General features: G+C 36.3%; 1 protein-coding gene across 1 annotated transcript in view; it reads left to right on the top strand.

The window, feature by feature from the left end:
• The window catches only part of BRD10 (bromodomain containing 10), a 124128-nt gene extending 112277 nt beyond the window's left edge, over nt 1-11851 (top strand). The window contains exons 6-7 of the mRNA XM_028107248.2: nt 5516-5703; nt 6767-11851. Coding sequence (XP_027963049.2) covers nt 5516-5703; nt 6767-10395 — 3817 coding nt within the window. The 3' untranslated portion in view covers nt 10396-11851. The remainder of the gene's footprint in view (nt 1-5515; nt 5704-6766) is intronic.
• The last annotated feature ends 6006 nt before the right edge of the window (nt 11852-17857 follow it).

The following is a 17857-nucleotide window of genomic DNA, read 5'->3' as shown; positions in this document are numbered from 1 at the left end:
TCCCCTGATAAGTTGATATTCAAGCAGAGACCTGAAACAAAGAAGGGAGAGAGCCATGTGGATATCTGAAGGAAAAGAAGATGTGGAAGCCCTAAGATTGGCATCATGTTTGGCACTTAGAGGAAATGCAAAGAGACAAGTGTAACCAGGGCTGAGTGAGTGAGGAGAAAGTGCCAAGGGTCAAGAATCAGAGAAGTATAGGGAATCATAGCCAGGTCGTGTATGTCTTTAAGGACTTTTGTTTTTACTCTAAGATGAGATAAACATTGAAGGATTTTAAGCAGAGAAGGGACATGATCTGGCTTATCTTTTAAAGCACTCACACTGCCTGTGGTGTTGAGATTAGTGTAGTGGGACAACAGGGAAATCAGTTACCAAAAGCAATAATCCAGGGAGAAAAAATAATGGTGGCTTGGAACAGGGTAGTAGCTAGCTGTTGATTTGCAACCCTCTTAGGAGATTCCCTGGTATAATCTGACACTGGCGTTTGTATTCAGAGGGCAAGGAGAGATGAAGGAAGAAGCACACCACTCCAGGTTTGTAGGTGACAGTTTGAATAAGTAAATGGAACTTAAATTCAATGAGGCTTGTCTTGGGTGGCAGATGGATCTCTGCACCCGCCCACCAGATCTTAAAAGTTTATATAAGAAGCCTTACCTGGTTGCAGCCACATACATTATACAGGTGTTTTCAGCATCACATCACTATCTCAAGGCTGTGTTCTTGGAGCAGCCTCTGGAAGCAGGAAAGGTAATCAGAACCTACATGCCAAGGGGAGGGAATAAGGAGCCTTTGAGTGCCTAGGTCCAGCTCATGGGTCAGTTGGCGGTAAACATCTTTTTGATGGTGTTGCCCAACAATAGCAACACAGATGGCAAGGAATGGTTGGATTCTGGATGTGACTTGAAAGTAGGATTGGCAGAATTTTCTTAAACATTGGATGTAGAGTGTCAAAAAAAAATGAAGGGTAAAAAGATGATGTCCAGTATTTTTGTTCTAAATAACTGGAATTATGGAATTGTCATTAGTTTTAAAAAGGGAAACTAAAGGAGTAGCAGGTTTGCAGGGAAGGGATTCAGGAGTTTGGACTTCAATATGTGAAGTTTGATATGATATTTAGATATCCAATTGGACTTACTGAGTAGGCAGTTTAGTATATGAGTCCCAGTTCAAGGGAGTAAGCCAGACTGGAGGCATAAATTTAGGAGTTGTCAGGCTGTAGATTATATTTAAGCTATGAGACTGGTAGAAATCACCTAGAATGTGAGCATAGATAGAGAAGAAGAGAGACTGAATCCTGGGGCATTCCAACATTTAGAGATGGTGAAGAGGAGTAGGGACTCAGCAGAAGAGACTGAGAAGGAATGTTCAGTAAGGTAGAGTCTGTTCAAGAGAATTAGGGGAGAGGAATTGGGAGTTTTGTTACAAAGTCGAGCAGAGAAATAGGGCAGTAGCTGGAAGGACAAGTTGGAGTCAAGTTGTTTTCATTAGTGGAGAAATAGCATTCTGTATACTGGTAGGAATGAGCTAATAGAGAGGCTAAAATGGACTCAGGAAAAGGAAGGGACATTTGGTAGAGTAATATCCGTGGATAGATGAGAGAGGATGCATAAAGAGAGGGATTAGCTTAGATAGGAAGATGGAACTTGGGTACAAATGAAGGTCTTAAGTGGCAGATGAGATGCAAGCATATGAATGGGCTTGTCTGATTGCTTATATTTTCCCTGAAAAGAAAATAAAACAAAATAGCTGAAAGCGAGAAGAGGACTGAAAAGGAAGGAACTTCATACAACCCCCATGTAGATATTTCTAAAAGGAAATTAATTTTACAGTTATCCTATATGCCACACATACTAGGAGGTAACTACTATTATTATCCACATTGTAAGATGTAAACTGAAAGTTTAAGGAGCTTCCCCAAAGTCTCATAGCTCTTCAGTGGTGTCAGAGGTGAGACTTAAACCATAGTATGCACAAATAAGAATTTGTAGTAAATATAAATTGAAAAATATATTTTCAGATTTTTTTAAACAAAATAAACTAAGATAAAGTTTAGGAGTAGGATAGAGAAACTCAGTTGAAAGTAAAAGGATCTCTAAAATATTGTGTCATTTGGAAATATTTCCATCTTTCCATAGTTTTATGGAAACATAGCTGTTGTGTTTTTATGTGAAAAGGGTCTCTGAAAGATTACTTTTCAACTTTCTCTATACTTAATTAAAAAAATATTTCTAGTGAGATTGAAATGTTTAGATTACTCTCAGGATTAAATGATAGATTTTTTTAAAAAATTTGCTACTCTATATAAATCAAAAATAGTAGGTACTGTTTCCTAAAATTTCTTGGTTAACTTTTTAAAAAACAACTTTTTTGAGTATAGGTGGCACATGATGTTATAGTAGTTTCAGTAGTACAACATAGTGATTGGACAAGTTTATACATAATTCTATGCTCACCCAAAGTGTAAGTGCCATCTGTCACCATACAACACTATTAAAATATCATTGACTGTATTCCTTATGGTATACCTTTTACTCTTGTGACTTACTCATTCCCAAACTGGAAGCCTGTATCTCCAACTTCCTTCACACATTTTGTCCATCCCCCACACCCCTTCCCCTCTGACAACCATCAGTTTGTTCTCTGTATTTATAAGGTTAGGCTCTGCTTTTTTGTTGTATGTTTATTCACTTGGTTTTTTTTTTTTAGATTTCATGAGTGAAATCATATGGTATTTTTCTTTCTCTGACTGACTTATATCACGTAGCACAATATCCTCTGGATCTATCCATACTGTTGCAAATGGCACGATCTCATCCTTTCTCAAGGCTGCATAATATTCCTGTGTGTGTGTGTGTGTGTGTGTGTGTGTATGTATACACACACACACACACATATACCACATCTCCCTTATCCATTTGTCTATGGGCACTTAGGTTGCTTCCAAATCTTGGCTATTATAAATAATGCTATGGTGAACACAGGGGTGCATATATCCTTTAGAATTAGTGTTTTTCTTTGGGTAAATACCCAGTAGTGGAATTATCAGATCATATGGTATTTCTGTTTTTTACTTTTTTGAGAAAACTCCATACTGTTTTCCACAGTGGCTCTACCAATTTACATTCCCACCAACAGTGTACAAGCATTCGTTTTTCTCCACATCCTTGCCAACATGTGTTACTTTTTGATTTTTGCCATTCTGACAGGTGTAAGGTGATATCTCATTGTAGTTTTGATTTGTATTTCTCTGATGATGCTGAGCATCTTTTCATGTGTCTATTGGCCATCTGTATGTCTTCTTTGGAAATATGTCTATTCAGGTCCTCTGCCCATTTTTTAATCAGATTGTTTGCTTTTTGGTGTTGAGTTGTTAAGTTCTTTATATATTTTGGTTAGTAACCCTTTATTGGATATATCATTGCAAATACCTTTTTCCATTCAGCCTTTTTATTTTGTTGATGGTTTCCTTTGCTGTGCAGAGGCTTTTTATATTTTTATAGTCCCAATAGTTTATTTTTGCTTTTGTATCCCTTGTTTTAGAAAACGAAACAAATCTAGAAATAATGTTGCCATGCCAGTGTTAGAGAAATTACTGCCTGGTTCTAAGATTTTTGTAGTTTTAGGTCTCACATTTAGGTCTTTAATTATTTGGGGTTTATTTTGGTATATGGTGTTAGAAAGCAGTCCAGTTTCATTCTTTTACATGTAGCTGTTCAGTTTTCCAAGCACCATTTATTGAAGAGACTTTTTCCCATTGTATAGCCTTGCCTTTTATGTCATAAATTAATTGACCATATAAGTGTGGGTTTATTTCTGGGGTCTTCATTCTGTTCCCTTGATCTGTGTGTCTAGTTTTGTTTAAGTAACATACTATTTTGATTACTTCAGCTTTATAGTATATCTAGAAATCTGTAATTGTGATACCTACAGCTTTGTTTTTGCTCAAAATTGCTTGAGCAATTTGGGGTCTTTTGTAGTTCCATACAAATTTTAGTATTATTTCCTCTAGTTTTGTGAAAAATGCTTTTGGTATTTTGATAGTGATTGCATTGAATCTGTAGATTGCTTTGGGCAGTGTGAACATTTAATAGTATTAATTCTTCCAGTTGATGAGCATAGTTATCTTTCCATTTGTGTCATCTTTAATTCCTTTCATCAGTGTTCTATAGTTTTCAGAGTACAGGTCTTTCACCTCTTTGTTTAAGTTTATTCCTGGGCATTTTTTCTTTTTGGTGAATTGTAAATGGAATTGTTTTCTTAATTTCTCTTCCTGCTACTTTGTTATTAGTGTATGGAAATACTACCAATTTCTAGGTACTAATTTTGTATCCTGCAACTTTACTGAATTCATTTATTAGTTCTAGTAGTTTTTTGGTGGAGTGTTTAGAATTTGATTAACTTTTTTAAATGGCCTTTTTCACTATATTGTAATCAGTAATTATAAAACTATTTCAACTCTATTTCTGTTTGTACAGCTAGAAAAAAAGTTACCTTTCTCTCATTTAATAGGTCTATCAGCAGCCTTTAGAAAGACAAATTGGTGATATGTTTGAACACTCTATTCTGAAATTGTATATATAATCTTTTTCAATTTCTTATGCCTACCCACCCCCTAGGTTTTCTCTTTAAAGATAAATGTTGGCAAGACTGAGTAAAGCATCTGAGGTACACTTGAGATTAAAACATAGCTTTTTTTTTTTTAAGATTTTATTTATATATTTTACAGAGAGAGAGGGGGAGCAACAGAGGGAGAGGGAGAAGCAGGCTCTCTGCTGAGCAGGAAACCTGATGCAGGGCTCGATCCCAGGAATCTGGGATCATGACCTGAGCCAAAGGCAGACGTTTAACACACTGAGCCACCCAGGCGCCCCTAAAATATAGCTTTTAGTGACTTTTTTTCTTTGAAATTTTATTTAAATCCTAGTTAGTTAACATAGAGTGCAGTAGTATTGGTTTCAGGAGTAGAATTCAGTGGTTCATCACTTACAACACCCAGTGTTCATCATAACAAATGCCCTCCTTAACACCCATCACCCATTTAGCCCATCCTCCACCCACATTCCGACATCAACCTCAGTTTGTTCTTTATCATTAAGAGTCTCTTATGGTTTGTTCTCCTCTCTTGCTCTCTTTTTTTCTACCCCCCCATATGTTTATCTGTTTTGTTTCTTAAATTCCACATATGAGTGAAGTCATATGGTATTTGTCTTTCTCTGACTGACTTATCTCACTTAGCATAATACACTCTAGCTCTGTCCACGTTGTTGCAAATGGCAAGACTATTCTTTTTGATGGCCGAGTAATATTCCGTTCTGTATATATACCACATCTTCCTTATCCATTCATCAGTTAGTGGACATTTGTGCTCTTTCCATAGTTTGGCTGTTGTTGATAATGTAGCCTTTAGTGACTTAATTGAAAGTATTTCAAGGTATTGTTTAATAAAAGTTAGTTTAGCTTCCAAGAGTTTAATACGTATGTATTGTTTGTTATGTCGGGCATTTTATTTCAGGAGCCGCCTAAAGAAAGACTATGATGATTTCAGAAGACAGCCTGATCATGATAAATTTACTAGAGAACTGTGGACTACTGAAGAAGGTGAAGGAGATCCTGGAAAAGAATCTCCTAAAGTAGAAATTAGTAAGTCTGTAGACTCCACAGAACTTCTAGATATCCTGGAGAAAGATCATATTGATTCAGGTAGTTATGAAAACTTTTCTTTAAATCAACAACTAAAACCATAAAGAAAAGTTTTAGTATCTTTTGTTGAGGTAAAAGATAATCTGGGTAATGACGTGTATTGATTAGGAAAATTTGGTATATTTTGAAGTGTCCTGTGTTCTTATAAAAGATTCCTTGGAGTCATTATTATATTTCTAGGAGTTTCTGGAGCCAGTGCCTGCCTCTGAACTGTAGGCATGTCTTTGCACATTACAGACCACACATCTTTGATTCTATAATACCCCTAAATTAGGTTCATCTTCTTTTTATTATTACTATTTTTGAAGCACTGTTTTTGATATTTGTTTTAAATGGAACTTGACAAATCCCTAATACTGTGAAGATTTTTTTTATGAGAAGTGACCAAGGTTGATGGCCAAATGATACCTCAGAGTGGACATATAATTCTAATAAGGAGGCTGGATTAGATTATCTGTAGTTCATTTCAATTTATCAGATTATGTTATTCTGTAAATCTAGTTATTTTTTTTTCTGTTCTAGTTAAATAACTTCCTTTCATTATATGAGGTTAGTGTGAAAAATCTGTGGTTAGAAAGTATTAACCTGTTGTTTTTCATGTCTTTGGTGCATTAAAAAAGAGTAGCTTCTCATCAACCCAGTTTGACCAGATATGAACATAAATTTTTTACTGTAGGAATGAATAATTAAACACCAGGAAAAGCTGAACATTTTTTTATCCTTTAGAGTCTCTGAAACTAGATTAGAATTCCGGGCTCTAATTGCTGGTTTGAATATCTCTATAAGAGATGTGAATTTTCCTTTGCATTTGTATTGGCAGCAGAATTAGTAGAGTTTGAACAAAAATAATTCTCTCATTAATACATAGTTGTTCTTGGGAATGGTTATGCTATCAAAATATCAAAGATCGCCTTACCTTAATTTCCAATTTTGAATCATCCTAAAGTAGATTTCTTAATAAATTGCCAGTTCAGAGATTGACTTGCTTTTTTATAATTAGTCTTATTATTGCTATTGAGTTGCTGTTTTATTTAAACAAAATGCTTGCTTTTATAATTTTCAGATGATATGAAACTGTCAGAAATAGATTTTCCTATGCCCAGAAGCAAGTTGTTGAAAAAAGAATTACCTTCTAAAGATGTTCCGAAGATACTGCCTAAAACACTTAAACGACCATCTAAACAAATTAATTATCTGGATGATAGCACAAAAGAGCTTTCCCCAAGGAAGAAAGCCAAGTTAAGCACAAATGAGACAACAGTTGAGCATGTAGAAGGTGTGATGCAGATTGACTGTTTGAATGAAGTAAGGCATACAGAGTCACTGTTTCCAGAGTCACTTGCCTCAGTGGATTCGACACCAGTATCTCTTCTCCAGAAAGGGACCAAACCTATTCAGGCCTTGCTTGCAAAGAATATTGGGAACAAAGTGACCTTAACAAATCAACTGCCCCCTTCCACAGGTAGAAGTGCTCCTGCAGTGGATAAACCAGTTATATCTCCTCTAGAAGCAAGCCCCATAAAGCCAGCATTGACCTGCCACACCAGTACAAAAGGTCCTTTACAAATGGTATACAAAATGCCTTGTGGCCAGTGGTTGCCCATAGATCTCCAAAACAGCTCTGTGAAGATTCAGATGCAACCTGTGCTAGATCCTAAAACAGGAGAAAAAATCATGCAGCAGGTTCTCATTCTGCCCAAGAATTTTGTGATTCAGCACAAGGAAGGGAAAGCAGTTGCAAAAGAAATACTGCCACTTCAACAGAAAGGTGCAGGACAGCATTGTTCATCTTTCCCACAGACAGCAAATGTAAACTCTTCTTTAGCATCAGTTCTTGTCAGCTCAGCAGGAACTGTTTCTAACCAACTACCTAATAGGACGATTACACCTTTGTCAAATGTGAATAGTGGTAGGCCCCAGCCTTTGTCACCTGTAACCTCCATTAGTAACTTATTAACACCTCCAGTTAAGACTAGCCAGAGTGAGTCAGGAAAAGTCAAGAATGCAGTTTCAGCAGCTATATTCTCCCAGTCCATTGCTTCATCGACCATTTCCTCAACAGGTCAGCCTCTCTTATCAGCAACAACACTAAGTGGGTCTCCAAATCCTGGTAGTTCCCTCAACTGTTTTGCACAACAAACTGCTGATTGTTCTGAAGCAAAGCAAGAACTGAAAACTGTGTGTATAAGAGATTCACAGTCAATTCTTGTTAGGACACGAGGTGGGAACACTGGAGTTGTAAAAGTACAGACCAGTCCAGATCAAAATTCACCCAATAGCTTATGTGCAAGTTCAGTTTTCACTTTTGCTCCTCATCTTCAGGCATTTCTGGTGCCCAGATCAACAACTTCATCATCCTCTGTTTTTTCACCCACAGTTGGAATGACTACTATTTCTAGTCTCCCACCTTTTAGCCAAACATCAACTTCTGTTTCCATTCCATCTGGCTTTAATCCATCAGTGGGAAAGAATCTCAAGCTTACATTAGGCCAACCTTCCTGCAGTGGTAATTTGGGCCACATGATAGATAAAGCTTCACACATGCCTTCTTCTCCCTTGAAGTCCTCTGTTTCTTCTGGCACTCTACTACCATCAACAGCAAATAATTCAGTAAGTGTAATTAGCATATCAACAGGAAATTTTGGACAAACCAGTGCAAATGTTATTCATACTCCAAGTAAACAGCAACAAGTAGATTACTTCACAAAAAGTTTCCCTGTTACAAAATCAGAAGCAACAGCAGCAAGTGGAGATGTGATCAGTGGGACTGCGGTTCACAAACTTATGCTTGTGTCAGCTCCGTCAGTTCTTTCTTCTGGCAGTGGAACTGCAATTAATGTGACACCTGCACCAACATCCACAGGTGTTTCTACCCAGAAATTAGTTTTTATTAATGCTCCAATTCCTAGTGGCACTTCAACTCCAACTATTGTGGCAGAACCATTAAAACAAACTCTTCCTCCCCCCTTGAATAAAACATATGTTAAGACTCCAGAACAACCCCAGATAGTACTAATTCCATCTACAGTGGGAGCACCAATAAAAATAAATTCATCACCAACTGTGTCTCAGATAAAAGATGTGAAAATTGGACTAAACATAGGTCAAGCAATTGTAAATAGTTCAGGAAGTGTGCCAGCTATACCATCAATTAACATATTGCAAAATGTAACCCCAAATGGAGAAGAAAAAAGTACCAAGGGCTATGTCTTGCCATTGTCAACAAGTGGTAATTCAATTCCAGTAAGCTCAAATTTTGTGAGTCAAAATATTACTCCTGTTAATGAATCAGTGGTTTCTGCAACAAGAGCAGTAAACATGTTTTCAGTAACAGGAGCAAATGTGTCTTTGGGTTCTCTTTCAGTGACCTCAACCTCTGCTTCAGTTGGGACACGACCTCCTGTTTTAGTCAGTGGAAATGATACCTCTTCAAGAATTATGCCTATTTTGTCAAATAGACTTTGCACGTCAAATCTCGGAAACACTGTGGCTATATCAACTGTGAAAACAGGACATCTTGCATCATCTGTTCTGATTTCAACTACACAACCAACAGTGTCTCCTAAATGTTTAACATCAGCTTTGCAAATCCCTGTTACTGTTGCTTTGCCTACACCTGTGACTATATCCCCTAAAGTAATCAACACGGTTCCACAAGTGGCAGCAGTACCAGGAGCCACACGTTCTATATCTCTTTCTAAAAGACAATCTTGGACTTCTGTCCAGTTTCAGTCACCAGGGATTTCAACTACAGTGCCAACAAATATAAATACAAATAAACCTCAGACTGAATTGCCACCCCTTTCACCAAGTCCAGGTAAAGTAATTAATATTTCCAGTTTTGCTTCTCTCCCGAACCAGCAGATGTCCCCTGCTTTAGTAAAATCAACCACCAGTCACAGTTGTGCTCCAGGTGGTTCTGCCATTCACACTGCTACAGCACCATCAAATGTAAATAGTGTGATAGGGGGTCAGTTGAGTGAACCTTGTATTCAGCAAAAAATAGTCATCAACACCAGTACACCTTTGGCACCTGGCACTCAGATCATGATTAATGGAACCCGGTTTATTGTTCCACCACAAGGTCTTGGAGCTGGCAGCCATGTTCTTCTTATATCTAGTAATCCAAAATATGGACCTCCTTTAGTTCTTAACAGTGGCCAAGGCCTTCTGCCTATGTCAGTAGATAACCCTGCCCAGAAGATTACACTAGCATCAAATAATTCTTTAAGTGGGCAGCCTGTGAAACATTCTCTAAGAAGCTCTACAAAAATTGTAAACTCTCTTGGGAATGCCAGTCCTCTACCCACAGTACATACAACACCACAAATCATAAACACAACTGCTAAAGTTTCTGTTCCACCTCCCACACCAACAGTATCATTGACTTCAGTAATTAAGTCTCCTCCTGCTACTATTTTGGCTAAGACATCTTTGGTTTCTGCCATTTGCTCTACTAATCCTCCATTGCCAAGTAGCACCTCAGTATTTCAGTTAGACACATCAGTCAAAAAATTGTTGGTTAGCCCAGAAGGAGCCATTTTGAATACCATAAATACTCCAGCATCTAAGGTTTCTTCTCTTTCTCCATCTCTCTCTCAAATTGTCGTATCTGCCAGTCGAAATCCTGCCTCTGTCTTCCCTGCTTTTCACTCATCTGACTTAGAGAAGCCCGACACAGCTGCATCTTGAATTTAGACTAAACGAGCCAGTTTTTAAATAATGGGGCATTGTTTTGACTCCCATAAAAATTTTAACTTTATTATACTGTTGAAAACACACTATACATAGTTATGTGTATGTTTTAATATATCTTTTCATTAGCTTGCAACAAGGCTTTGTTTTCTTGGGGAGGAAAAGATCTATTCCATTTCACTCATTGATATGAGTATGTTTTAAAAGGATGTTTAAAATAGACATTTAGGATTTACCTGTCTGTATTGCATAAATTGAACAAAGTCAAGTTTCACTAGTTTTTGGAGTAAGCTAACCTTTTGCACACTTGCATTGACATGTTTCTTCTTGAATTTGGACTATTGCAGCGTGTATCTACAATATGGTATTCTGTGTCATTAGTGAAATCTTATTTTTTGTTTCTGTAAAAATATAAATATATATATATATTTATGCATTGTGAAAATGCAGTCCATGATGTAAAATTGTACATATTCCTAAATCCCTAACAACCTGTACTAAACTATATGTATAAAGAACTATGCTGTCTTATTTATGTTTTGTTTACATAATGTATAGTTTTTTAAGTATTTTAGTAATTTTGGACCAGTGAACTGTTAGCAACAATGCAGAGGAATCTGCATGTAATAAATTGAGTTGCTGTATTTCTTTGTTTGAATACCATTTTTAAAGTGCGTTCTCATTCCTTTGAAAGAATACATTGTATAAAATGAAGACAGCCCTTTACAAAAAGGAATTAAGGCTGGAAAATTTGAATCAATGGCTAGCACTTGTATAGGTTTTACAGTTTACAAACTTTACTTGACATTTAATTTTCACAGTACTCTTGAAAGGTTAAGTGATGTTATCCAAGGTCACCCACCTAGTGGGTGGTAGACCTGAGCTGCTAATGGTAGACCTGATGCTTTAAATCCTTTTTCCATGATTGTACATTACCTCTGTTATAAAATTTTACTCAAGATTTCATTGTTTTAAGTTTTTTCTCTTATTTCACCACCAAATTCTCCATTGACCAAAATAAGTAATCTTCTTTCAGGCCAATGTTTTTGGTCTGTGTTAATGCACCCCAGATATCTTTTATTAACTTTTAATTTTTAAATAATCTTAGATTCACAAGAAGTTGTGATTGTAGTATAAAGAGGTCCTATGTATCCTTTTCTAAGTTTCCATCTATTTTTATACTGGGATGTTTATTCATAGTTGACTGATTTTCCAAAATGATAAAACATGATTTTCCTTTTTTAATTTAGAATAACAAATGAATATGGACACCTTCAATTATTTATAAGCATTTTTTGCTTTTGTTGTTGTTGTTGTTTTTCCCCCAGTTATAGAGCTTATATTCTGTTGTAAAGCAAACAGTTTTTATGGGTCAGCTTATTCTCAGGGTTTGACTTTGTGGTATTTCAGACCTTGCCTCATTTTAAATAAAAGATAGATTTTATCATCACAATGAACATTGAGTATTGTACAGAATTGCTAAAATCACTATATTGTGCACCTGAAACTAATATAACACTGTATGTTAACTATACTGGAATTAGAATTAAAAAAACAAAGGCACAACATGGGGAATACATGCACACAATGTGTAATTGCTTAGTTATAAATAAATATTTAAAAAACAAAACACAAAGCAAGAAGATAGATTTTATACTTAAAAGTCAAAAAAGTAAAAAGATTTTATATTTATTGAATCTTTATATCCATTAACTTATTTGGGATGCTGATTGTATACTCATCCACATTACATTTATAATGATGTTGTTAAACCTCATCACATGGAGTCTGGGCTTGAAAATGTTCAGGAAGGGGGCGCCTGCGTGGCTGAGTTGTTAAGTGTCTGCCTTTGGCTCAGGTCATGATCCCAGGGTCCCGGGATAGAGTCCCGCATCGGGCTCTGTGCTCGGCAGGAGGCCTGCATCTCCCTCTCCCACTACCCCGCTTGTGTTCCCTCTCTCGCTGTGTCTCTCTGTCAAATGAATAAATAAAATCTTTAAAAGAAAAAAAATGTTCAGGAAGAATAGACCTAAAGACTACCTTTGAAACACGTTGAAATTTATTTGTTATCAAAGTGGAGAGGGTAGTGAGGGTGTTCCTGGAAAGTTGCTAAAGGCTCTCAAAAACCTATAGTTAATGTTCTAAAACAGTATCTTTGCCAATCTATGCTCTACTATGTAGTCACCCTCCTCTTTCCCTGTCCATTTAGATGGACCTTGAATTTCAAGGGGATGTGGGTGATGTTTGGAAATTCATTGCGTTGTGCATAGGTGGTGCTCAATAAATGAATGTATTTACATACTCAACTTTGTAAAGCAAAACAACCTGAAACTATTCATCTTTTGCCTGAAAAGAATTCTCTGAGCCATTTCCAGAAACTAATTTACTGAATTACTTATGGCTCAACTTTAATCCCAGTGAAGGACCTAAACTAATTATTAACCACTAATTCTTTTCTAACTCCTAAATCCAAAATCCTAATATGACCTTTGAAACTCTGTGTTCTGGTGAACTTTTTAGAATGAAGACCCGGCCCCCACCCCCAGTCCCCTTGGGGCTTAAAAGGCTCTTCAGTCTATTCCTGCTTACCTCACCAGCTTCTTTTCAACTTAATCTTCCCTGGCCTATTGCACTCTAGTTTTCTTTCAGTTTCTAAAAAGATCCATACAAACCAAGGTCTTCCTATATGTTCTCTTTGACTTAATGTTTCATTACAGATCTCATTACATATGACATAACTCACTCCTTACCACACTCAGCATTGAGATACCACAGTCACTCATAGATTGAGGACGTAGATCAAGAAGGGCATAGTACTGTATTACTGTAACAAGATTATTTGTATGCAGTTATTTAATGCCTGTCTTCCTTTTTAGAGAGACCTTGTCAATTGTCTTCATCATTGTCCCCTCAGCAACTGGCACCCAATAGACATTAAATATATAGTCGTTGAATAAATCAGTGAGAAATCTAGATAGCATCTTACATGATTTAAGGTCTGGTTTACTTTTTAAAAGTAATACTCCATTTTTTACTAGAAATTTGACTAAATTAATGGATTTATATAATCAAAAGCCAAATTCTTTTTCCTTTGCTTTCAGCTTGGTAGGTCATGTGGATTTCTGGGCCCTTGGCCAAAGAGTACAAAGTCAAATTCCTCAGTTCTTTGTATTCAGTGTTATCATTAAGTATTCTTTAACAGTTGTTTATAAAGGCATTCATGTAGAGGAAGAAAAGTCACTACAGTGCTACCCGAATAGCTTCGTGGTCCTGGAATAGTATGTTTCTACACAAAATATAGAATTAGGACATTTGGATGTCAACTCATTTTAAATGCTAAGTTAAAACATGCTACAGTAACATCTCTTTCTGATATGTTAGCTCTTTCCTCTCATTTCCTATATGGTTTTTCCTGAAAAAAAAAAAAGTCAATTCTCCTTTGTAGTAGTAAAAAAAATATTATATATAAAATACTAAGTATCTCTTTAGATCCCTGTTTCCATTTCAAGCCTCCAATCTTTTTGGCGCATTTAATAATTAATTGACATCAGTAATTTTATAATTAAAGCAGTGATGGCTAAAGCAATACACGAAGATAAATGAAACATTTACTTGACCCAATATATCACATTGACTTAGTGAATTAAGAAATCTTTAATATTAAAAGCTTGAGAATGTAGCAAATTCTGAAAATGATCTAAGAAATTTAATGAGTTATCCAAAATTACACTGTACTATACAATTTACTGTAAGTCATTCCAAAAGTTGTTTTGCTGTCACCTGAGCCTGAAGCCTCATTGTTACTATAATGCTGTCATCTGTCCCAGGTATTTTTACTAATTTATTCAACAAGCATTTATTATGCGTGTCATAGTGCTGGGCTTGTTAACACAAATTTATTGACAAAGCTGAAAGGGCACGGCATAGTTCAGGTTCTTACAGTTTAACTTGGGAACAAAGTCTGAGTGTGAGAAAATTTTGTAGTTGAGTAATATATGAAAAAGTACTAAAGAATCAAATGTATGTTTTTATTGTGTAATCCTCAATATCATTCTTAAAGTAATTATCAATGTAAATGGAAAACATTGTCAATATAAGTTTCAAATTCAAAGAGGTGTAAATTCATTCTACACATTTGTTGAGAACCATGTAATACAGAAGATGTAGGAACAACATAGATGAGTAAGATCCCATCCCTGTCCTCAACACAAAACACAATGAAAGAATATAACAATAAGTTAAAAGTAATGGTCAGAGGAATAAAGAACTCTTAGGAATTTAGCAGTGAGGTGATAGAGGTTTCATATAAAAGGTGGCATTTGTGGTGGGACTAAAAGTATATTTAGAATTGGGCTTGCAAGGACTCAGTCTTAGAAAAGCACAGGGAAGTTAACAATACTGTACTGCATGTTTGAAAGTTGCTAAGAGTAGATCTTAAAAGTTCTCATCATAAGAAGAAAATTGTAGGGACGCCCAGGTGCCTGAGTCGGTTACGTGTCTGCCTTCAACACAGGTCATGATCTCAGGGTCCTGGGATCAAGCCCTGCATCAGACTCCCTGGAGGGAGCCTGCTTCTCCCTCTGCCTGCTTGCTCCCCATGCTTGTGCTGTCTCTCTCTCTCTCTCTCTCTCACAAATAGTCTTTAAAAAAAAATTGTAACTGTGTGGGGACGGACATTAACCAGACAATGTGGTGATAGTTCTACAACATATATATAAATCATGTAAACATTGGGGAGCCTGCTGCCTCTACAAAGGCTCACTGCAAAACAAATGCTGAATGCTCTCTTTGCTTTTCTCCATTTTTTTTTTAAGATTTTATTTATTTGACAGAGAGAGTACAAAGCAGGTGGAACAGCAGGCAGAGGGAGAAGCAGTCTCCCTACTGAGCAGAAAGCCCGACGTGGAGCTTGATCCCAGGAAGCTGGGATCATGACCTGAGCCAAAGGCAGACGCTTAGCGACTGAGCTACCCAGGTGCCCTATAACTGAAGTTTTTTAATTTGAATTTCAAGCCGTATTTTTAGACTGCAAAAATTTTTGTTCATTTTGGAGACCCCTCATATGAATTAAAAGTGATTGATTCATTTATTTTCCTTCACTTTTTAAGTTGTCCTTGTTTTTCTCCTTCAAGCCTTTTTAAGAAAAAATTAACAGCATCAATGTATTTCTTCAAATTGACTTCTAATTGGCATTCCAGAGATTCTCAGTTTTCTGATTTTCTCTTTGTCTAATTTCAAGTTGCCACATCCACATAATCTCTGAAGAGAGCAAGCAAACTTGTCTTCAGTGTGGTTTTAGAGATTTTAACAGGCTCTTTTTATAATTTAAAGCCTCTTTCATTTGTGTTTTCAAATTGTCAAGCATTCTTTTCTGTTCCTTCATTCCCCACACTTTTTCTTCCATTGCACAGCTTCTTAGAATAACAGTTTTAGGCTTTCTTAAAATTGAGTGTTTTTATCCAAACCAATCATGAGGGATGTTCTGAGGGATGTTCTTCTGAGATGCTCTTAAGATGTTTTGGCATCAGTCACTTGAGATTGAGGGGTTTTGCTGCATCTTCAAGTGACTGTCTGTCTTTAAAGTCAAGCCATGAAAATGGAAGTTTAGGGGACTCACTTCTGGTTTTTTTTCTCAAGTGTTGGGTGGACCAGTCCAGATATTTATAAGTGCTACAAAATAAAGTGTTTATGATTTCAGAGGACTGGTCTTCACTGGAGGTGACTTGAGGGCTTCATTGGTTTGTGAATCAGTCTAGTCTCTTCACCTACTTTAACCCCAGGTAGAAAATCTTTGGGATGGATCTTCTTTTTTCTTTTTCTCCTTAAAGTATGTCTGTTCAGTTAACTGTGTGAAAAAAAAAAAAAAGCAGTATAGAATTTCCTGTGAAACACATAGCGACTTGGGCCTTGTCTCAAGCATCAGACAACACTATCCAAAGGCTAGTGCAGAGCAGGAGGAGGGAAGCCCAGACTGTATAAAACAGAACTCTCTAACTTTGCTCTGCTTACTGCAAAAATAGTGATAAGTGATATTATTTGTCCAGTACATTTGGTCAAGGAGAAAATGCTGACTGCAGCCACTCAGGCGACTCAAGCCATACGTTCTATAGATGTGGAGGATTGAGGCTTAGACTAGGACTTGTGATGAGGAAAGGAGCTGGCCAAATTCTGTTGAAGTTTACTTTAGAATTCATTTATTAGTTGAAAAGGGAGAGGGCTTGTTTTAAGTGATAAGACTGGACAGAATAAGGAACCGTCGGGAGGTATTTCAGTATTTCAGTGACTTTTTTCAATGTGTATAAGTCTGTTTATTCAGTGTTTTTTCTCTTCAGTGCAATCTTGGGTAGAAAATGAAGCAGTTATGCTACACTGGTGTTTCTGATGAAACAAGATGATTTTAGGTGGTTTACTGACTCAGCATTAAATAACACTGAGTCACATAGCAAGAAAGTAATTTCTTTCTCTTGCAAGAAAGCTCTTTGTTTCTTGCTAATCTCCCTTTTAAATAAAAAGAGCAGGTCTCAGCCTTCTGTGATCATCGGTATCCTTCTAGGTCTGAATAAAAATACTTTTATCATCTTCTTTTTTATGGTTATCTTCTACTTATGGAAGATGATCCTGATTTTCCATTTAGGGTGGTGATAATTTAAGCCAAAAAATTTTTTTAAATGAGTTGACTGAAAGAATAAATATTAGATAAATAATAGTATAGGTGATATGTAGTTGTCAACAAAAAAATTTTAATGTTGTTATGCCCCATTCCACCATTCCACACCATTCTAGAATCTTTGATCCTTTATGATTACTTCTATACGTTTTCTTGAGAGGGCTTTGGCAGCCCAAAGAAGCTAAATTGCCATTGGAACATTTTAGGCAAGACATCAACCAAACTACCTTATACCACCTTCTGGTTTAACAAAAGCATTTTGTCATTAATTGTGATAGCATTGAGTCTTGAAGTGAAATGTAATTAAAACTGTATTATATGTATTACTCAAGATATAGGATCTCTGCAATGTGTTATTTTAGCATCATGAAATTTTAGAACACAAAGAGACATTACTGACACTTTCCTAATCAGATGAATCTGACTATAATTTGGTAAGTCAATCAGCTCTTCGTCTTAAACCTATAAAGGTATCCTTTGTGAGCACTTCATGGCACAGACTCATCTGCAACAATTCTGCTAAGAGTTCATGTTGGTCAAAAGGTTGCTTCTTCAAAAATCAGAATAGTAGTTAGGTATTAGCCAAATTTCAACTAAAAATGAATGGTCCCAGAATACACACTTGAACTCTGTCTCAGAAAATAACACCATAAATTTATTAGAATTACTACTAGCACAGATAGTATCAGGCATTACAATGTTTATTGACAAAGTTTTTTCCATTTTAAGATTTCTCATCATTCCCTCAATTAGTATTGCCAGTTGCTCTACTAAGAATTTAACACTAAGCTT

This window comes from Eumetopias jubatus, unplaced genomic scaffold (assembly GCF_037043125.1).
Source record: "Eumetopias jubatus isolate StellerSeaLion01/CBP00866 unplaced genomic scaffold, mEumJub1_p1.0 scaffold_15, whole genome shotgun sequence".
Lineage (NCBI taxonomy): Eukaryota > Metazoa > Chordata > Mammalia > Carnivora > Otariidae > Eumetopias > Eumetopias jubatus.
Note: the sequence above shows the minus strand (reverse complement) of the source record. Positions and strands in the feature narration are given on the sequence as shown.